Here is a 21,540-nt window from a genome sequence, read left to right as displayed (position 1 = left end):
CTTGTGTTGTCCCATTCCTTCATTGCCCATATATTTTTCCCCATACAGTTTTCCCCTATACTGAAGCTGCCCAGGGGAAAGGGTGCATCTGAGACAAGGCCCTTGCCTGAGAAAGAGAGACCTGGTGCTGGTTCCCAGGGAGGGGAGCTCAGCCATGGGCTCCTGCCAAGCCCAGAACCACTCAGCATTGCTCTCACCCAGCCTGAGCACTGGCCAAAGCGGAATTGCACGAGTGAGTCCTTGCATTACCCCTTGTAATGGGTACAGGTGTGGGGAGGCACTGTGCTGGTGTGTCACACATGGAGATGTGCTGTGGGCTCAGATGTGGACATGGGCATCAGGTAAGTTTAAGCTACTGGTCCATTGCCAAGGAAGAGTTTAATGGCAGCTCTCTTGTATCCAGGACTGTGCTGATCTCTGGCATCTGTGTTCATCAAGACTGGTTTCGGTGGGTGTAGCTCTGGCCAGCAGTGAGAGCAGGGAAGAGCCCATGGCAGAGCCCACAGTGGGCCCACACTGGGCAGAAGCAGCACTGTGCGCATGTGCTGAGCTGAGGTCCCTGCAGCAGGTGGCACGTCCGAGCACTGCTTCTGCTGCTTAGATCTATCCATCTCCTAATGCTGTTGGATCATGTTCCCCATTGCCACCTGCTGCCTATTGCAGCCCATATCCTTTCCAAGCCAACAGCTTGTCCCCAGAGAATGCTCTCAGTGACTGTTTGTGAGAAATAAACTCTTCCTTGCCTATCCTTCTTTGTCTCCAGTTCGTCTGGAGTCAAAAAGGTTTTGCTCATTCTGGCCCCTTGCTCCACCCATTGCACAGGTGTCCTTCCAAGGCACTGTGTCCTCCTTCCTTGATTTTCTCTGCCACCTTGCTCCAGTACACGCTGGCACTGCTTCCTTCTGCACCCACTGATGTTTACACCCTTGTTCTCTTCTGATCCCTTGCTCAGCATCAGCCCAGGTTCCTCCTCTTCCTCCTTCTGCACTGCTCAGAGTTCAGCCAGTGAGAGGTCCAAAGCCTTCAGGTTGCCTCAGCACCCAAAGCCACTTTTGGGCCTTTCGTCTCCTTCATGTGCTGGTTATGGATCTCCTGCCCCATTGTATTTTTGGTTTCCCTATCACAGCTGCCCTTCACCCAGTGCTGCTCCTGTAGGAAAATCCAGGCTGGAAGAGCCAGCTGGAGTCATCTGGACAAATCCCAGGATCTCACAGTCCCTGCAGGAGTCATTACTTTGTTCTTGGTTTTGCCGTGGCTCACAAAGGAACTGACTGAATCTGGTGCTGTTTTTATTGGTCCAAGCCCTGTCCTTGGAGCTGGCTCAGCCCTGGCCATCTGCTCTCCAGCCTCTTCAAGAGGGTAAGGCCTGGGTTAGGATTTCCCAGGCCATGAACCTGGACCAGGTGCTCCAAGGCAAGCACAGACTTGGTGATACTGGAGAGACCTGCTACATTTTGGTGTCATAACTGCACCCAGCAATGTGACACTAAAGAGCAGAAACATTTCAGAAGCTTCCTGAAAATCTCATTCCTCTGAAGGCATCGGATTGCTGAGAATTCTGAAGGGAAGGAAATGCTTTAGTGGGCAGTTATTTCTGGAGCAGGCACTCTCTGCTCACTGCTTGGGCCAGATTATTTTCTTAGGATGGGCCTTTTCCTCCATCTGCTCCCCCAAATTCAATCCCTGTACACCCTGGGAATTGGAAACAGGGGTAAGGTAACATGCCAGCATCTTCCTACCAGTCTTCCAGGTGGATAACATCAGGGTGTGAGTCTCTGAAATACATCTCTCAGAGACCTCTTCGCAAAGCCAGCCTCGATTATTAATATGGGTTAATGATTTACAGGGCTCTCTGTCTCTGCCCACACATGCCCAGGGAAGGAGGAGGGGCAACGGGTGCTGCATTTTCTTAAAATTAATTGAGAAATAGGGAAAATATGAAACCACAACCTATTTCTGTGTGCAGCAGAACATGACATTAAAGTGGTAAGTGGAGAGCATGTGAATGAGCCGGCTGTTCAGGAATGGCAGCTGGACATTTGTCCCAGTTGTCTCCTACCATCTGATTAAGGGAATAAGTTATTTCATCCTGCCATATAAAGTGTACTCTAACCCTCTGACTAAATATAGCTGATCATTTCTAACTAATGCCTTGCTTTTTGTGTGCTCTACTTGTTTGAGCAAGGAATTGTGAAGGAAGGAGGAAGTGCTGCTAACCCAGGTGCTGCGAGGGAGTGTTTGCAGCCCATGGGAGAGACAAGCACACCTAGCAGACAACACTGTTAGGATTTGAATGGGGCATTAGTCAGCAACAGAAGCCTAGAGTTAACCTGAAGAGCCATAAAGCTGGTGCAGAATGTAATTTTTATGCTGTTTAGTGTCTCTACATTGAAAATAGATGATGTAAACAGATGTTGTAACAGCGAGAAGAAATGTATGTCAGTTTAGAAATGTAATTTTTAGCCCAAGCTGTTCCTGTTGAGCCTCTTCAGCTGTGCCAAGGCCTTGTATCTACTCAAAGAGATTCTCACACCCATAAAGCTGTACATCAAACCCCAATATTGCCAGGGCTCTGTATGTTATCCCTGCCTGCCTTAGAGCAGCAAGAACACACACGAGGCTCCAAGGGCAGTCAGGAATGAGTGCAGCCAAAGGAAGCAACAAAACGGAGCAAATGCTCCAGTCCTGCAAAAGCAGCTCAGGGAGTCCCTGGGAGGAACGAGTAGAGCCCAGGCCGAAAAACAACCCAGGGGCAAAAAAAACCATCCTTGGTTAAAGCAAACCACGGCGTCCCCTTTGGCCTGAGGCTCGTGAAGAACGGAGATGTCTGAGAGGCGTCCCTGCCTTCAGCCCAGCCCAGGCGTTCGGGGAGCGCGGTACCGAGCCCAGGGCACCGGGCACGGTTTGCAGCGGGCTGGGCTCCGGCAGCCCCGCGGAGCGAGGGAGGGCAGAGGCCGGAGCCGCGGTTGCCGTGGCAGCGCTCCCTCACCACCGTCACCGGCCCCGGGAAGTGCATCCGGGGCCGCCCCAAGTAGTTCCTCGGTGACGGCGGCGGCGCGGCGCGGAGGGATCCGCCGTGTCCTGGCAGAGCGGCGGCCGCGGCGCGGCCCGGCCCGCCCGGCGCCGGCATGTTCAAGAACACCTTCCAGAGCGGCTTCCTCTCGGTGCTCTACAGCATCGGCAGCAAACCGCTCCAGATCTGGGACAAGAAGGTGAGGCGGCGGGCTCGGCCAGCAACGCGGCCCGGGGAGCGGCGCGGCCTCCCGGGGCAGGCCCGGGGCCGCCGGAACCCCCGGGGCGCTCCGGACACCTGTGGGGCCGCTCCGGACACCTGTGGGGCCGCTCGGCCCCCGCCGGGCCGGAGCAGCAGCGGCCGGGTTACCGGGACCCCGGGAACGGGATCGCGGGATCTCTCGGGTACTGGTTACCGGCACGGCCCCGGGGCCGGTACCGGGCCCCTGGGGTGTGTCTGAGGGGAATGTGTTATTATGAGCGTTTTCTGCCTTTGCCGGGCAGAGGAGCCCGCCCGGCAGCAGAAGCTGCACCTGTGGGGAAGCTGCAGGAGAGGCCGGCATAGGCAGCGGGATGGCCAGGGCCCTGTGGGGCCGAGGTTGGGGTCTTTTGGTGTATAACCCACCTTTCAAACAGGCTCGCCAGAGGCGTGCAGAACTGGGCTTGTGGGTGTAGAAGTAGTTCTGAATGTCTCATCACTTTGTTTCTCCCTCCTGTCAGTTTTTAGAGTGGTTTTGCTCAGGGCCCTGTGCCTTCTCCAGGATATCATCAAGGAGCCGTCCTCAGGATGTTTAGAGATGCTGAGCTGTGCTGCTTCCCCCATCACAAACCATCCATGGTTTTGTGTTTCCGCAAAATACTTGTTGAGGCCTCTGACACCAAGGCTACAACCTGTATTTGGTTGCTTGTGCATGAGCCTTAGCTGAAGTTTTTGTGGTTTCAGTAGGAACTAAAACTTTCACAGCAGTTCAAGCAGCAGTGATGTTTGACCTGAGTGGGCTTGTGTGAGCATTTACAAGTTGTGAGATGGGGGACAGGAAGCACAGATCTATCCTGTTGCCCATCAGTGGGTACCCATGTAGCTCTGAAGAGCTGGGATGCCTCACCCTGCCTCTGTGTGTGTGTGTGTGTCTATGTTTTGCACAAATATTCATGACTTTGAAAAAGGATCAACAGCTTATTTGGATGGTGCAAGGACGGGACGCATTAAAGACTCTTAGACTGGGGATGTAGAGTGCTGTCAGACTGGATAAGCCATAAGCAGGATGTGCTGACCCTGCTTGGAGGTGCAGGTTGGAGTGGAGACCTCTGGAGGAGCCTTCCCATGTGAATTGTTCTGTGCAGAGTGATACTGTTATGATTCTGTGGCCCGTGAGTGGGAGCGGGAGCTCTGCTTGCAGGGTGGATTTCAGCAGTAGTCCTTTCAGCTGCAATACTCTTGCAATAGTCTCTCTTGCATGAAGCATGGCCAACCTGGGTGTGCTTGTTTTGAGGATTGCCATGCTCTCTTCAGCAGTGCATGAAATACCCCTGTCATTTTGGTGAGAACTGGAAGCAGTATTTGACATTCTCCCATGTCCTGGGTTGCGTGTCTGAGATTACTGGGTTCATAGCTGTCCTAATGTAGACTTTCATATCTTTGCAAAGAGAACCAGCAGGCTGTGATTTCTACTTCTTTTAGATCTTAGGGAATATCTCAAGCTTTTGTGACGTGGGGAAAACCCATATATTTTTTGGCCTTAGTAGGATGTGCACTGCTTGTGCTTGTGGAGAGAGTGTGGGTATGCAAGAGTGTGCAAGAGTGTGCCTGAGTGTGTGAGTGTCCAGAGGCAGTCAGCCATGCCCAGCAGTACAAACCAAGTTCCCTTGGTGACCAGTGGCTGGCTGGTGGCTCCCCTGTATTGCTTGTCTTTGTTTTTATCCCTTATAGCACTCAAGTTTAACTCTCACTCTTTTATGTTTGTTTATTTGGGCCTCTGATATGAGCTTGAGTCCCTTGTGTTCAGTGCAGCATATTTGGATAGATGGAAGTCCTGCACTCCGTGTATGTGCAGCATGCTGGGCCATAAACTCTTGCTGGCACTCTGGGGCAGTGATCAAAGCCTTGGAAACAGCAAGGTCCAGGAGAGTAGGAGCCAAGGGAATGTAGATGGGCCCTCCTGGGGTCTTACCCCTTCTCTCAATGGAGCTGTGTGTGCCTCTTTTTCCCTCTCAAGTGACATCTGTGCTGTGTGCCCCACTTCTGTTCCAGGTGCGCAATGGCCACATCAAGCGAATCACGGACAATGACATTCAGTCACTGGTGCTGGAGATTGAGGGAACAAATGTCAGGTAGGAGAAGCCTCTTCTGCTGTTCTGGGGGAGCAGAACTCTGCCCTGGAGCAGAGTGAAAGATGGCAGTGCCCAGCAGGCATCATCTTCAAACTACAGCAATGTGATGGCAATGTCTTTGTCAATAAATGGAAGAATCTGGGTCATGTCACTGATACTCCCCTGTAGCAGTGTGCTGTGCATTTCCCTGCATGTGCTTGTAGAGCTCTCATTCTTATCCTCACTGGGGCTAAGGGATAAAAAATAAAATTCCGTTATTCTTCCATCACTTCAAGGGGAAAAAAGCGGTATTTAATACCCAGCCTCAGTCAGCACTGCCAGTTACTGAAAAAGCAGCACTGTCTGCTGTCTCTTCTATTGTCTTGGGCCTGTTCTCCTCACGCGACAGCTGCTCTCCCTGCCGCAGGAAGATCAGAGGGAGATTTATGAGAGGAGTTGCTTGTGGAGCTTCTCTTAGCAACCTTGTCTCCATCGCCCCGGGAGACAGACGCCAGCTCCATGAGCGGCTCAGAGTCTCCAAGGCTTCTCCAGGGGTGATTCAGAGCAGGCCTCTCCTTATAAGGGCAGTGGAGACTCCTCTCCTGCAGACAGACTGAGCCAATGCTTCTCTTCCTCCAAGAAGTGTTGATACAAAACTTGCCAGGCATGACGTGTACTCCTAGGGCTCACAAACTCTGTTTTGCCAGCTGTATAGAGCACACAGGGCCTCTGCTATGATCTAGAGGGCTCTACCTGCTCAGTCAAGGGTAGGAGGAGGTTGTGTTAATGAACAGCGCTGACATGGCCTTGAAATTGGGGAGGTGAAGCTGTCCAGGAAGGTGTTTCATGCCCTGGGTGAGAAAAGTGCAATTTGAGATGCATTCTTTGTGCCTTTTATCTTTTTCTGCCTGCAGCTACCTCTGAAGCTCCCCCTCCTGTTAGAGGAAGCCCTGGTTGTTGCTGAGATCTTATGATCACAGTTACCTATTTCTTCCTGTTCTCCAAGGCTGCATTGGGCCAAGGGAGAGACTCAGGTTACCTTGGGCTGTGCACTTTGTGCCCTGTGAGATCCTAAAGTGTTTTTCTCTCACCTCTCAGTACCACGTACATCACGTGCCCTGCTGACCCAAAGAAGACCCTGGGCATCAAACTACCTTTCCTAGTGATGATCATCAAGAACCTGAAAAAATACTTCACTTTTGAAGTGCAGGTGAGGAGTGTGCAGTGGGGAGGCCCCTCCAGGGACCACTGAGGAAGGCGCCAGAGAGCCTGCAGTCTTGTGTTGGAACTTGTCCCAGGCAGTGAGTGATCCCCAAAACAGTTTTGCTTTCTTGGCCATGTGGTGTGTCAGGTCTTCTGGTATGGGGGCATCAGTCAGCTGACAAACACATTGTTGCTATTCCTGAAAATGGGTCTGCTTCCTGTGTTAAATTCCTTCTGCCGTGGAACGGAGGGGTGGGAGTAGAGAGCCCTCCTGGAGTCGGGTGGTGCTGTCCTGGGGAGCCTGGCACCGGGGTGAGCAGCCTGCCCTCCTTGCCAGGTGCTGGATGACAAGAACGTCCGCCGGCGCTTCCGGGCGAGCAACTACCAGAGCACGACGCGGGTGAAGCCGTTCATCTGCACCATGCCCATGCGGCTGGACGACGGCTGGAACCAGATCCAGTTCAACCTGTCCGACTTCACGCGCCGCGCCTACGGCACCAACTACATCGAGACCCTGAGAGTGCAGGTGAGGGGCTGCCCTGGGAAACCAAGGGCTGCTCGTGTTCCTGATGGCTGGCACAGCAGGATGGGAATCTGCCTTTAGCCCTCTGGGGTTCCTTTCCTAGCCCTGCTCTTTGCAGAGCACCATGGAAGGTGAGCAAGGCCTGACTGAGGCCTCACCTAGGCTGGGATAAAGGAGCCCTTTTCCCTCTTGTTTCTCTGGCTGTCTGTTGGTTAGGGTGAGAGTTGCAGTTCCCTGTGGCATGCCACGAAAGCTGTGTATTGCCTTACTGTCCAGATAGTTTGGACAGTGATTGACTGAATGGAACCTGGATGGGACAGCCCCATGGTGTACAGACCATTCATAGCCCTGGTCAAGCTTGTTTCCTTGTGGTAGTGGAGTTACCCTGCTTTCACTGAGCCCCTTGTAACAGAGCTGATGCAGGGTTTGTTCCTGCTGAGGACATGGAACTTGTTCCATATGCTAGGGAGTCATGTTCAGTGGTGTGTGTTATTTTGAGGAATGCTGTGTGTGGAGCGTGCCTGTTCCTTGGTGTGAGGGGAGTGCTGCAGTTCCTTGAAGGATTGCCCTGAGGTGCAGGCAGTCAGCTGAGAGTTGTCTGCTTTCTCACATACTCACGACGGGGACCAGAGCAACTACTTTGCTGCCAGCTGATAGTGCAGGCAGCACAGGCTGGACAGGCTCATTCCTGACCTCAGGGAGGCCCTGAAGTGGGCGTGTTAAAAATGCAGCAGGCTGAGGCTGTGGGTGTTCTGGCAAGTGCTGATACCAGCAAAGCACAGGTCGGTTCACAGTAGAGAATCCCCTTAGCAACTAAGACAGTTGACAGAGATACCAGAGCTTGGCCAAATCTTTTGAGTGTTCATACCTGGAGACAGGGATGCAAATGCAAAGCAGAGGGAACAAACCAACATTTTGCTGATGCCCTGTCAGATTCAAAAAAGCAAGACAGTGAGATAGATTTCCAGCTGCTGAGCCAAAGAATCCATGTTGCAGCACGACACCAAAGCTGGATGTGGAAAGAGCGTGTGGAAAATGGCCTGACTCTTTGTTTTGACTCCCAGATCCACGCCAACTGTCGCATCCGACGGGTGTATTTCTCTGACCGGCTGTACTCAGAGGATGAGCTCCCAGCTGAGTTCAAGCTGTATCTGCCTGTCCAGAACAAGGCCAAGGTGAGCTAGATGTGGGAAGGAGGGTGGGAGAGCAGTGAGCCAGACTAGCATTCCTCTGCCTCCTCCTGCTGCCTTCGCAACCCGGAGTTTCTTGTGGCAGCAGAGCTCTTGCCAGCTTTGGCCGCCGGCCAAGGAGCACCCTCTCTGTTGCCGGGGTGAGCAGTCTGTCTGGGGTGCTTTGTTGTGTAGCTTTCCTGCCAAAACACATGGAAATTGTCACTCCCATCTAGGAGCAGGGTGAGCTGTTCAGCTGCTCTCCACGTCCTCCCTGATTGTGTTGAAGGACTCTGGGCAGTTGCAGCCTCCCGGCATCTCTCCAGAGCTTTCATCCATGACTCAGCTCAGCAACTTTGCTCTTCAGAGCAGCTGCAGCTCCACATTTGTCTTCCAGGAGAGATTCTGTTTGGGTCCCTCTAGCCCAAAATGAGTCCCCTCCGATCTTTTCCCCGCCCAGTACCAGACAGTGGTACCATGAGGGGGGAAGGAGACACCATGGCTGCCCTCAGGAGGAGGTGCCAAGCTCTGCTCCTGCAGTGATGGGAGAGGAGTGAACATGCTGGCATATTGAGAGATCTTGAGCAACATGCAGCAGTTTTGAGGCTTGTGAGGAAGCACCTTCTTTGCCAGGGCCAGCCTGTCCCAATGCAGACACTTCTTTTAGCAAAGAAGATTCCTTGGCAAAGTTTCAAGCTGCTGAGGGAGGACATTGGGGGTTGATGGTAGTGGGAGGTAGAAGGCAGTGTTAACTGTAGGTGACACCTCTGGGGAACCTGTCACTGCCTCCTGGGCTGTAGCAGCCTCACAGACGTGTCTGGGGAGTGCTTGGAGCCCTCCCAGTACTGTTGTCTTGTGCTGCCAAGTCTTGTAAGTGTCTCCTTTCTTCTCCCTGCTCTGTCCAGCAATAACATCACGTTGGGAAGAGATGTTGGCCTGCAAATTGTACAGAGTCAGAGTTTTCCTGGCTGTTCCTAAAGTGCTGAGCCTAAACTCTGCAGGTGGCCTGGTACCCAGTCTTGTCTTGCTCAAAGTGGCCACTGTGCCTCCAAAGAAGGGATTCAGCAGGAGTTGTGGAGTTAAGTGTATCCTCTTGAAGTTAGCAATTTTATTTTTTATTTCCTTGTTTCCATCTCTTATATATGCTCTAAATATGGATGTAATACTTGTTCTTGAAAAGTTATTAAACATTTGGCTCTGTAAATCTGCTTCTGTATTCTTCCTCCTTTATGGATCCCTAACTTTCTAGTGCTTCAGAAAGTGCCAGAGAATTTCTTTGAGAACCCAAATATTAGAATTTGCCTCTGAACTTGACTTTGATCAGCACCCTCACTGTTTAAGGAATAGCACAGACACAACCAGAGAGGAAAATCAGTGAGGTTTCCACAGAGAATACAGAAACTGTCTCCAATCCATGAAGTTTGTGGTACTATGACAAAAACTCGTGCTGTTCATTAAAATGGGTTTTTCATTCCCTTTCTCCTTGAAGCCATTTTCCCCAGCAGTGACAAATTAGGCTTACCTGCCTGTTAGGGCACAGTTTTGTTGGTGTGGTTACCAGCTCACTCCAGCTCTCAGGCAGGCCCTCAGCAGCACGAGGCACACAATAGCGCTCCAGCTGCCAGATTGTCCCTTCCCCAGGGATCAAAGGGGGGAGGTTCAGCACAACAGGAGCCGGAAGTCTTTTCCTGTGCTGAAGCTGCCCTTCCCTGCCTCACACCAATCTGCCTTTGTTGTAGAAAGGCTTGTGAAGGGGAGGCAGAGACTCCATCAGTAAGGGGGTGAGGCTGGGAGTAGATTATGCCTTTCCTGCCTGGGGCCAAGCCCCCATCAGTACTGTGGAGGGCAGGTCCCCAAGGCTGGCACTGATCCTTCCCTGGCTGTGCAGTGAGTGGGGAAGACTTCACTTCTGTTACTGCTCTGTAGAACAAAGCTGCTCTCTCCCAGGAGGAGGAGAGCCTGCTGGGGGACACCTGCCTTAGATTCTGTGTTTAATCCTGACCACTGAGACCCTGCCTGGTTTAAAGGTTTGGCATGTCTGTGCACCCTCTCTCTGCACCTCTGTGGCCTCTCCAGACACCTGTAATGGAGCTGCTGGGCTTTGAACTGGAGCTGCTGCCACGTGGGGCTGGATTGCACCTGCAGAAGGCTTTCTGGAGAAGACCTTTGCAGTTCTTCTAGCAGCTGAACAGCTTGGTAGCTCTAAGGAGCCCAGCCAAGGAAGCCTACATGAGGAAGCACCATCCATCTTGCATTGACATGTCAAGGCTTGGCTGCACTCGATCTGTTCAGTGGAATCGCACTGGATCTCATGCCAAGGGTTGGCCTTAATGAAGTCCATGGTGAGGCTTTCTCCATGTTTGCAAAGCTTGCCAGAGCTGGGGGAGCTGCTGAGCAGATCCATCAGACCCCAGGAGGGTAAAATGTGCATCCTTTCCCGCAAGGCCTTGCTCAACACCATGTGTTTCTGGCAGTCTTTGGCAGCTGAACACTCAGCAGGAGCTGCTGCTTGCCTTTCCCTGCCCTGCTGGGGCCTGTGCTGGAGTTTCCCCTGGTCCTGGAGGAGCTGAGCTCACCCTGAGTGACCAGCCCTAATGCACTGAGAGGGGCTGGGCTCCCCTGGGCCCCGAGCTGGCTGCCTCTGCAGAGATCAGATGGGCCCTGCTGCCAATTCCTGCCCGACCTCTAGGAGCTGTGCCAGCAGATTTGCTGGAATAAACTCCCAGCCACAAACCCTTACATCCATATGGACCTTCTGTGTATTTTTAAATACGAAACAAAATACTGAATCTTCCTGTTTACTTGCTGCACAAAGTGGAGCATCATTGGATACTGGCTCTTTCCTTTACAGCCAGATGCTTGGTGATTTACACAGTGCTTCCAAAATCTTTCTCTTCTAATCCCTATCTCCCATCAAAACTTCAACCATCCTGCTGAAGGTGGGTGAAGTTGGATGCTCTTCCTGTGGGAGAAGAGGATGCTGCTGGTGGATGGGCCAGAATGTCAGAGGCATCCTGTCAGCAGCCCTTTCCTAAATGTGCACAAGCAAAACTCCTGTGGTGAAGCACTCAGCTTTTTACTCCTTTGGTTATGGCTTTTCATATGGCTGGGATGCAATGTCCTCCTACATGGGAAGAGTGGAAGAATGCAGGAAGGAGGTGGGGGCAGAGGTGGGAGTCAAGGATGGCTCCTGCCTGCCTGCTCCTGGGTATGAGGGGTGGGCAGAGGGGAGTCCCAGTTCAGTGCAGGCAGCCTGTGGAGAAAAGATCTTAAATAGCTCATTCACCTTTCTGTGGGTGGCCTGCTCCTTCCTCCCTGCATAAGTTCTTGTTGCAGTTCATGTTTAATGGAGGAGAAAAGAATCTTTCTGGGGAGCCCTGGTTTCAACCCCAGGCAGAGCAGGGCCCACCCAAAGATCAGTTTTCCTTCTCTGCACCAGCTTTTCACCTTTGTCTTCCACTGCCTGGGGCAAGGTTCTGCACTTGGACACTTCAGTCAGGCCCTCAGTGCTGGGAGCTGCTTTCTACATGAAAAGCAAAGCTTCCCTTGGAGAGCTTGGGTGCTGAAATACGGTGAGTGCACAGCCTGCAGCTCCTTGGAGCAAGGGACCCGCCCTGGGCTGGGCCAGCAGCAGCAGGATGGGGCTGGAGCAGCTGGCAGTGCCTGTGCTGGGAGCCAAGCTGGGACATCCCACGGCTCCAGTGGCTCTGCCTGGGCAGGTGGCAGCTGCTGGCAGAGCAAGTAGGCAATGGGGTTTTTTTCCTGGAAAGCTTTCTCAGTTTGCTCTGCTGCTGAGGCAGAGAATCCTGTGAGCGTCCAGCCCAGCAGACACTGTCTGGCAGGACACTGATACAAGCTGCTGTCCCTGCCTGTGTTTGTCCCCTTGCACTTTGTCACTTTCCTATCAAGTAGGTCCTGGCAAAGAAGCACAGAGCTGTTATCACAGAGGGCTAAACAGGAATCAAAAAATCTGGGCCAAACTCTGCTTCTTGTCCATTCTGCATCTCCCTGGATGTCTTGGGCCAAATGTTGTCGTCTTTATAGAAGGATTACACCTCCGGGACGACGTTAATCCTCTGCAGCTGTTGTCTAATGTGGGGCAGGCAGTGCTGGAGGCAAGGGAAATATTTATTTTGAGTTTTACCACTGGCCACCGCCCAGGAAAACCAAGTGACGGTTCTGGGGACTTTGGCCACTGTGCATGCACAGAAAGCTGATGTCCCTGCCCTGCCAGCGCCTGCAGGAGAGGGGTGAGAGCTTCCCCTGGCAGGCTGCAAAATGGGACCACCCAAACATGATTTATTTGGGTAAGGGAGCAATTGTGCACCCTGAGAGCTAACCTGGGATGCAGTGGGGAAAGCCTCAGAGCTGCTAGAGGTGAGAAGATGATGGAAGCCAAGTTGTGAAGCAGAACTGCAGCCCATCTGCTTCACCATCCCTTCACATGTTGCCCCTGCAGCCCCAGGAATGACTTTCTGTGAGATGAGGGGTCCCAGCACCCCGGGAGCAGGCTGGGGCTGCCCGGTGGGTTTGAGGGGAGGACAGGCATGAGCCACACACACATGAGCGAGCTCAGCGTGCTTGGTGGGTGCATCCCACCCTCAGCGGGGCTGTGCTGGCACCGAGCCCTCCCCGGAGCCTCCGCCCTGCGTGCAGCGAGCACGGGCAGCAGGTCCAGCCCCTCCCGGGCCCCGCGGCCCTTCCCTCCATCCCCAGCATTGTTTCCTCCGACCTTGAGCTGCCCGCTCGCTGCTCGCTGTATCCCAGCCCCGCTTCTTCCTCTGCACTGAGCCCGGCTTCCTCTGTGTTTTCCGGGTCCTTTCCTCAGCGCTGAACAGGGGATGGTGCCCTGGCTCGCAGAGGAAGAGGAGGATTCTCCTGAGATGCTCCAGAAGGGCAGAGAGCTCCTGCCAGCCCTGGTGTCCCCCTCTCACCCACCCCAGCACAGCAGGGCCTGGAGGACGCTGAGCTCCCTGGGTCTTTTCCAGGTCAGGCTCTCCAACCTATTTTTGGGAAGCAGGGAGCTGCCAGGCTCCCTGGGAGTGGATCCTGCCGGGGCCAGGCTCAGCCAGGCTCGCACTCCCCATGCTCCCAACAGCCCTGTCCTTGGAGCAGGTGCCTGCTGCCCTCCTGGGCTCGCACGCACGGCTGGCCAGAGGTGAGCTGACCCCGCTGTGGGCGTGCAGGGGCCTCCAGCAGAGCCTGGGCGCCGCTGAAATGCCGGGCTTTGTCTCCAGCAGGTCCCTCACTGCTGTCCGTGAGCGTTTCCAGATGGCCCCGGGCTCCTGGCACCAGCCCTGCTGCAGCATCCGGGGAAGAGCGGGAGGGGGTGGGAAGTGGTGTCCCAGCTCACCAGGCGTGGTGGCCTGGGCCTCTGCTCCCAGCATCCCGAATTCCCGCTGGGGAATTGCTCCCAGCTCCTGTCCCACCCTCCATCAGCGAGGAGGCTCCTCCCCTGCCATGGAAGGGATGCCATAAGCAGCTGGCCCTGGGCACTGTTGTCCAGCTCTGCCTTTCCCTGCAAGCCAGGCGTCTTTCCAGGTCCCAGGCTTTGGGGTCCCAGCCCTGCACCCCATCGAGCCCTCTGTACCCCCAGGAGAGAAGGGAAAGGCTCCTGCCGTGGGAAATACAGCTGGTGTTGGAAATGCATCTGCACGGAAGTGCATCCCGTGTGGGAAATGCATTTGCCGTGGGAAATGCATCTGCACTGGCCTCTGGAGCAGGCTCTGCAGGGGTGGGGAGAGTGAATCCCAGCCGTGCTTTCCTCCTGCCTCGCCTTTTGGCCAGGTTCATGCCTTTTGGCAGCTCCTGGTGCCTGTCTGGCCCTGGTTCAGCACAGGCTGTAGTGTCAGGCTGCCCCATGGCAGGGCTCCCAGCTCAGCAGAGCTGTGGGTCCTCCCTCAGCTCTGGGGAAGATCCACACGAGCACAAATCTGAGCAAAATGGTCAAAACTGAACTGAAAGAAGTTAAAAGCCAAGGAATGTGACCCAGCAAGGCTTGGCTGATGGAATACAACAGCCCTGAGCCACTTTGAGATCTTTTTCCACCCACTCCCCCCAATTCCTCAGGGGTTTTCTGTTCCTGATTTTGACTTCTCACTTGGCTGCAGCGACGTGCTGAGTCTGAGCCAAACGTGTTTTCCAGGGAATCAGCTCATGGCTGGAAATCGCTGCCCAGTGAGGGCAGTGATGGAGGCTGGGGCAGGGGATGGGTGACTCAGGCCGCAGGGTTCCCCCCCGGCACAGAAAAGTGGGGTGAGAGCCAGCATCCATCCTTCCCTTTTACAGTAATTAGTGGCTGACGAGTAGCTGGGCAGCCCAGGGTAATTCAGTGCTGGGAAGTGGTTGTAGCAGTCGGGAACTGAGCCAGCAGCTCTGGGCCCTGGGGAGGGGGAAGGATGGGGGAAGCACAAAGTCTTCATATCCTCATCCATGAGCTGGGGGAACCCTCCCATCCACCCACCCAGGCTGGCAGGAGGGGATGAGGGCAAAGGAGCAGCTGCAGCACCAGGGCAAGGGGAGCAGGGCAGGGTGCACCAAGACAGAGGTGCCCAGGGCACAGGTGCTGGCCCTGGTCCTGCTGCAGGGGAGGCTGGAAGAAGCAAAGATGCTGACTGGAGTCAAATCCCACATGGGGATGCTCCCCAATTCCACAGGGCCATCTGCAGGGGGATGGGCCAGGTTCACACAACCCCCTTGCCCAGCACAGCCCAACCAGCCTCCCCACCAGGACAGCAATGGTGCCGGGCCTCTGCTGCCCATCCCAAGGCTGCACCTGCAGAACAAACCTGGCTCCAGCTGCCACCCCTGTGACCATCACATCACCAGCCTCTGTGGTTTGGTTTTTCTTCCCATTAATGGCTGAGCAACATTTTTCCCCAGATAAAGCCAGTTTCCTCCCCCTGGAGTCTAATCTTTCCCACTCCCATAATTATTTCTCTGATCTCTGCAGCAGCAGTGACTCCTCTTGCCTTCCTCTGCCGAGACAGCAGTGGTGAGACAGGATATGGCCACCCCTTCCCCCCAGGAAGCTCAGCAGGGCTGCGTGGGGACAGGGAGCTGGAGCACCCTGTGAAGTGGCTCCAGGAGGGTCCCCCAGCTGCTGCTGGGCCCTGCACGGGGAAGGGAGGTGGCTGCCCAGGGCTGAAGAGCAGGGCTGGCTGGGGGAGAACAAGGCACCCTGTGTTCCCAGCGAGGCCCTTGTCACTGCCATGGGAGCTGCTGAAAGGCTGCTCTGTCCACTGCTGGGGGTGGGGGGGCTGCTGTAGCTGAACCCCCTCAAGTGGCAGCCCCAGGGCAGGGACACCACTGGCCATGCTGGCCCCTTCCCTGCATCCCCTAGCATGGCACCCAGTCCCCATGCAGGGTGACCCCCCAGACAAGCCCCTTCACCACAAAATTCACCCAGTCCCTCCCAGGGCACCCCCACAGCAGGAAGGACAATGGCACCACAGCTCTCCACACACCCGACCCGTTTAATGGACATACAAGGTGGCTGTGCCCACTGCCCTGCCCACAGGGCCACGTGCCCCAGGGCTTCATCCCACAGTGGCAGCAGCAGGGCCCGGACTGAGCTGAGCCCCAGCAGGGCTGCAGAGGTGGCATCTCCCAGCTCACGCTGTCTTTAGGCACCATATCCCTGTATCCCCGTGGTTCAACAGGAAACACAGCCATGAGCTCAGCCCTCCCTTCCCCACCACTGCAGGTGCCAGAGGCTGAGACCTGCCAGCCCAGAGCACTGGGGAGCAGCCCCCAGCCCGCTCACCCAGGAGGAAGGAACCCTGCAGGGACCCATGGCAGATGCAGGCACGTGATGGGTGGCAGCCTGAGGGTCACAGTTAGGGGGAGGCACAGGCACAGGGAGCAGGCAGGGCCTGGATGCCCTCCAGCCCCCCCATGACCATCCCCGGTCCCAGCCCGGCTGCTCTGGAGGGGCTGGGGGGGTTGGGCATCCCCCCTTTTCTGAAGCAACAATGGGGTAGAGGGGCCGAGGCCGTGGTGAGGGTCAGGGGGAGGGGGTGTCAGGTCCATCTTAGCACCATGGTGGCAGGGCAGGGGCGGTTGGGGGAGGGAGCCAGGGTCAGACCCACTCCTGCAAGGAGCGCTTGCAGTACAGGAGCATTCGGGGCGCGCCCTTCCTCTGCATCTGCACGATGACGTAGATGAGGCCCAGGATGCAGAGCAGCAGCACCAGCAGCACCAGCACCATGACCACGCTCATGGTGCGTGTGTACTCATCGATCTGCACCACCACGTCCACATCCCTGCCTGGCTGGCCATCTCCCTCGGTGTAATCCTCATCTTCCTCCTCCTCCTCGTCACCTTCAGTCCCACCATCCCCATCAGGGTTGAAGGGAGGTCGGTCCACATCGGGCCAGCGGGGATTGGGGTCTGGGACCAGCTCTGTGTGACAGCCCATGAAGTCCCGTAGGATGGATTTGGGATAGCCTGGCTCTGTCTTGAGACGCTCATTGTCAAACTTCCAGTACTTTGTGCCTCTGTAGAAGTAGGTGGAGGCTGGGGGAAAGATGGAGACAAGGGGTAAGTGGGTGGGCACAGGACACTGCAGAACCTGGGCACCCCAGCAGATGCCCAAGACAGCAGGTTTTACTCCAGGACTGGTGAAACCCCTCAGAAGAGGATTCACTGCTAACTCCCACATACTCTCCCCATGTGGCCAGGCTATCAGAGGGACAATCTCATCTCCAAGACTCCCACCACCACCACCCACCTCTCTCCTCCTCTACTTACAGGCATCCGGGCTGAGGAAGGCTCCCTTGGGCGAGGAAGGGATGCCCACCCAGACAGAGATGGGCTTTGGGTACCCAGGGTCCACCGAGCGCGTGTCCTCGTTGAAGCGCCAATATCTGGGGAGGGAGGTGGGGAGTCAGTGACGAGCACAGGGGTCCCCACTGCCCAACATTCGCCCCCTGACAGAGGCCAGGAGGCAGCAGAGCAGGGAGAACCCCAGACACACTCACCTGTCCCCACGGAAGAAGAAGGTGTGTCCCGTGGGTTCCCACCAGACGGCCGTGTCGATGCTGTCGTAGGGGATGCCCTGCCCGTAGGTGACCAGGGGCTGTGGGTACCCAGGCTCCAGGTTGGCTTCTCGGAAGAGCCAGTATCGGTCACCTAGAGGGGAAAGAGTTGGAGAAGGGGCATGAGAAGGTGCTGTGGCAGGTGCACAAATGGATAGGGATAGTGGTAGATGCCTGTGCCACTCTGACCCCTTGGGATGAAACAGCAGCTGTGGCTGGGGAGGTGGGTCACAATGAGATGAAGCCAACCAGCTCTCAACAGCTTTGTGGGGGACACTGGAGTCTCACTTCCACCTCAGCCCTCCCATCCAGCTTCCCTGCTCACCTTTAAAGAAGACAAATCTCCCGTCATGCCTCTCGTAGGCAGCATCAATGTCCCCAGGGAGGCCCCGCCAGAAGTGTCCGATGGGCATGGGGTAATTGTCCAGCACCCGGTTGTGCCGGACCCTCCAGAACCACCGGCCCTGGAGAGAAAAAGGGTGTTGGCAGAGGATGTGGAGGACCCAGGGACACAGTCACTTTGCTGAGGAATGTCACAGACTGATGACATCCCCAAGGAAGGGGCAGAAGTGAGTCCTGGCAGGTACCTTGAATACAAACATCTCCCCACGAAGCACCGCCACTGTGTCAAAGTCCCCATCGCAGATGTCGGGGCCGTACTGGTCAGGTCGGTCTGGGTTGCCAGGTTTGGGGGGTCGGTCTGGTTTCCCTGGAGGGGGAGGTTTAGGGGGTCTCTGGTCTGGCCTGCCAGGTCTCCGGGGTGTCACGGTGGGCAAAGGCTTGGTGGGCTGAGGGTGCCCATCTGCGGTACCTGGATCGGGCAGGTGAGAGAAGGGATGTGGTGATGCAGATCAGCAGTACCTGTAACTCAGTTTCCCCACACACATGCCCAGAATCCCACCTCTGGGATGATCCCCCAACCAGCTCCTCACCGTAGAGCTGCTGGATGCCCTTGAGGTCATCCTCGGGCAGCTGGAAGTTTTCTGTGTCCATCCACTGGTAGAAGGGTGCCATGATAGCACTGGGGTTGCTGGAGTGCTCCAGGCCCAGCGAGTGACCCAGCTCATGCACAGCCACCAGGAAAAGGTTGTTCCCTGCATGGAGAGGCACCATCAGCAAGAAAGGGTGGAGAACATGACACATGAGGCAGATCCCTCAACCCAGCACCGTGCAACAGGGGTGCTCCAGTGGGATCAGCCTACCTCACCCATGGTGGACCTGCTCTCCCTGCCCATCCTGTCCACACCAGCAGAGCCCCCCTCCTCCACGCACAGTGGCCACCAGGCTCCTCTGGTCACCTTTACAACCTCCTTGGCCCTCAACTCACCAGACACATCTGCATTCTCCAGCGTCCAGGGCTCATCCAAGTCGAAATGCGTGTCCCCCCCCATGCCAGGGCCGGGAAAATAGGCATGAGCCAAAAATCCCCCAAGGCCATCAAAGGGAGAGCTGTCTCCATGGAATCCAGAGGCAAAGAGCACCATGATGTCAGCCTCCTTCTTCCTCTTCTGCTGGATGTCCTCGTAGGCCACCTCCCGGAACACCAGCGGCGTGGCTTGCTCCCACACGCGGAAAGCTCGTCGGACAGCCTCGTGGGAGTGGTACCGACCCAGCTTCTCCGTGTAGTTTTGGATGCTACAGGGGATACAGAATTCACTAGGGAAGGCCTGGAGCAGCACTCATTCCCTGAGGGGATCCATGGCTCCCCATGGGCCGGGGGGGAGGGAATCCCTGGGTACCTGAAGGTGAGGTGGCTCTGGCTCCAGCGCCGCCCTGTCAGCGCGTACCGCTTCCGACGCATGTTGGACTTCATCCGTGCTCCAAACTGATCCGGGACCCCACAGCGGGGACGCTTCATCCACCTGCCAGGAGGACACCGAGCCAGGGCTCAGCCAACATCCCTGAGGGGTTACAGCACCCACAGCCAGCAGGGACACTATCCTGGCTGCAGAGGTGCAGCCCCCAAAAGGGGAGAAGCACAAGGGGGACAGCACCCACTTTTCCAGGGCCAACAGAGCCCCGAGACTGTCAGAGAAAACCACAGAGCCCGAGAGTGGAGCTGCCATCTGCCTGAGCAAGGGGACAATGGAGAAACTCACGCCTTGGTCTCCTCGTCCAGGACGCCGGTGACGGTGATGCCGTAGAACTTCTGCATCTCGGCGAGCGCGGCGGAGAAGGTCTGGGCCGAGCGCATGGTGGACATGCGGCGGCTGGGCTGCGGCAGGTACCCGTAGAGCCGCAGCCATGCCTGCCCGGGAGAGCCGCGCGTGAGAGCGGGTCAGTGCCAGCTGCCAGTGGCAAATGCCACCCTGAGCAGGCAGCGCTGCGGCAGCAGGGCACAGGTCCCTGCCCTGCAAGGTGGGGGAGCCGGGGATCTCGGGGGGCTGCTGCCGGATGGGCTGACTCCAGGGACCAGGCAGCTGGCAGGGGGCCAGGCTGCCTGCGGGCTCCTGTCCCTGTCCTCCTCCGGAGGCGTCCCCCGGGAGCTGCCGAGGGATGTGAAGCCTGGGACCCCCACCCCGGCCTGCACCCACAAAGGGGCTTCTGTCCTGCGGGGCTGCAGCCCCAGGGTGGGGGGCAGGAGGGTGCAGGGGCACGCCGGGGCTCTTCCTTCCTGCCCCAGCCTCCGCCTCCCCTTGTCTGCTTTAATTGCATTTTATTTTTATCTTTATTATTACTCTTTTGTAACTTTTTTTCCCTCCTAGTTTTCACTTATATTTTCCAAATTAGGGGGGTTTTCCTTTTATTCTTTCAAGCTTTTTTTTCGAAATTCTTTTTCCTTTTCCAAGTCTTATTGCTCTTCCAAGTCTTTTTCCTTTTCCAAGTCTTGTTCTCCAGGTTCTCCAATCCTTTTCCTATCCCAATTATTTTCCTAAGCCAATTCTTTTCCTATCACTTTTTCCACCCCCCAAAAAACGGCTTAATGTTTTTAATTGCTAAAAACACCGAATGTCTTAAATTCTTCTACCCCCACTCCCGTTCCCCCGGCAGGGTGGTGGAGCAGAGTCTTTATCAAAAGCCCTTTCACCCCCTCCCCCGCCGGGCACAAAGCGCTTCCTCCCCACACCCCGCGCCCGCCACCCCGGGGGCGACCCGCACTCCACCGCCCCGTTCCCCGCCTGCACCTGCCCCGGCCGGGTGCGGCGGGCCCGCAGGTGCCGGCGCGGGCCGGGGGTGCGGCGGGTGCGGAGCCCCGGGCCCGTGCTCACCTCGGCGTTGATCTCCTCGCCCGCCGCCCCCGCCAGCAGCACCAGCAGCACCACGAGCGGCGGGAGGCGCCCGCCCGCCCGCCAGGGGGCGCCGCCCCCTCCTGCCATTCCGCGCCGCCGCCGGGTCGCGGCTGCCCCCGGCCGCGCCGGGCCGGGCCGGGCCGGGCCGAGCGCGGCGGTGTCGGAGCTACGCCGCCCTCATGGCCCGGGACCGAGCCGCCGCGGGGGGCTGCGCACGGTGCATGGGAGGCGCTGCCAGGCGCGGCCCGTCGCCTCCCGGCCCGCCTTTTGTGCGTGAGGTCAGCACGGCGGCGCGCGGCACATGGGCGGCCGGCGCGGCGCGGCGGGGCCCGGCTCCGCTGGCTGCCCTGCCGCGCTCTGCCCGCCGCCGGGAGCACCGGAGCGGCTGGCGGAAGGCGGGCGCGGCGGCGGCGGCGGCGGCGGGGAGCGGTGGGAGCGGGCGGGGCGGGGCCGCGGCGGGGGCGGGGCCGCGGCGGGGCGGGGCCGAGGAGGCGGGGCCGCCCCCCCGCACGTGTGTGAGCGGCGGGGCCGCGGGGAGAGACCCCGAACTGGATGAAGACCCCCGAACCGGGCATAGACCCCCGAACTGGATAAAGACCCCCGAACCGGGCATAGACCCCCGAACCGGGGAGAGACCCCGAACCGGGCAGGGACCCCCGAACCGGGGAGAGACCCCTCCGAACGGGGCAGAGACCCCGCACCGGGCAGGGACCCCCGCACCGGGCAGAGACCCCGAACCGGGCAGGGACCCCCGCGCCCGGGCACAGCCCCCGCACCCAGACAGAGACCCCGGCTCCGGGCAGAGCCCCCTGAACCGAGCAGAGACCCCGCACCGGGCACAGCCCCTCACATCCGGACAGAGACCCCCGCACCCGGGCAGAGTCCCTCGCACCCGGCCCTGCCGGCAGCCGCCACATCCCCGACTTTGCCCCCACAGCCACCGTGCCCTGTCCCGGGGTCTCTGACACCCGGTGTTACACAACCAGGGGCAGTGCCAGGCCCGGCTGGGGCCGGTGGTTGAGCATTAACCTGGGAGAAACCGGTTTCACTGAAGT

General features: G+C 57.1%; 2 protein-coding genes across 3 annotated transcripts; one reads left to right on the top strand and one right to left on the bottom strand.

Moving 5' to 3' along the window:
• Positions 1-3,046: 3,046 nt before the first annotated feature.
• CFAP20 (cilia and flagella associated protein 20) lies at positions 3,047-9,421 on the top strand. Of its 2 annotated transcripts, XM_058813322.1 has the most exons (6): positions 3,047-3,212; positions 5,264-5,343; positions 6,421-6,532; positions 6,863-7,051; positions 8,113-8,223; positions 9,123-9,421. In XM_058813322.1, exons 1-6 carry the CDS (start codon positions 3,129-3,131, stop codon positions 9,126-9,128), a joined length of 582 nt encoding a protein of 193 aa, XP_058669305.1. In that variant the 5' UTR covers positions 3,047-3,128; the 3' UTR covers positions 9,129-9,421. The 2 variants fall into 2 exon arrangements, with proteins under 2 accessions (XP_058669305.1, XP_058669306.1); XM_058813323.1 differs by lacking the exon at positions 9,123-9,421 and having other exon boundaries at positions 8,113-8,232.
• Positions 9,422-15,674: 6,253 nt separating this feature from the next.
• On the bottom strand, positions 15,675-20,591 carry MMP15 (matrix metallopeptidase 15). The gene is made up of 10 exons (XM_058813792.1): positions 20,465-20,591; positions 19,355-19,503; positions 18,995-19,117; positions 18,583-18,890; positions 18,188-18,349; positions 17,843-18,066; positions 17,581-17,719; positions 17,199-17,349; positions 16,969-17,084; positions 15,675-16,734 (listed from the first exon to the last, which is right to left on the bottom strand). The coding sequence occupies exons 1-10, from the start codon at positions 20,570-20,572 to the stop codon at positions 16,298-16,300; spliced, it is 1,917 nt and encodes a 638-aa protein (XP_058669775.1). The 5' UTR covers positions 20,573-20,591; the 3' UTR covers positions 15,675-16,297.
• Between the last annotated feature and the right edge of the window lie 949 nt (positions 20,592-21,540).

Source organism: Ammospiza caudacuta, chromosome 13 (assembly GCF_027887145.1).
Source record: "Ammospiza caudacuta isolate bAmmCau1 chromosome 13, bAmmCau1.pri, whole genome shotgun sequence".
In the NCBI taxonomy this organism is placed as follows: domain Eukaryota; kingdom Metazoa; phylum Chordata; class Aves; order Passeriformes; family Passerellidae; genus Ammospiza; species Ammospiza caudacuta.
This window is presented reverse-complemented; position numbering and strand designations above follow the sequence as displayed.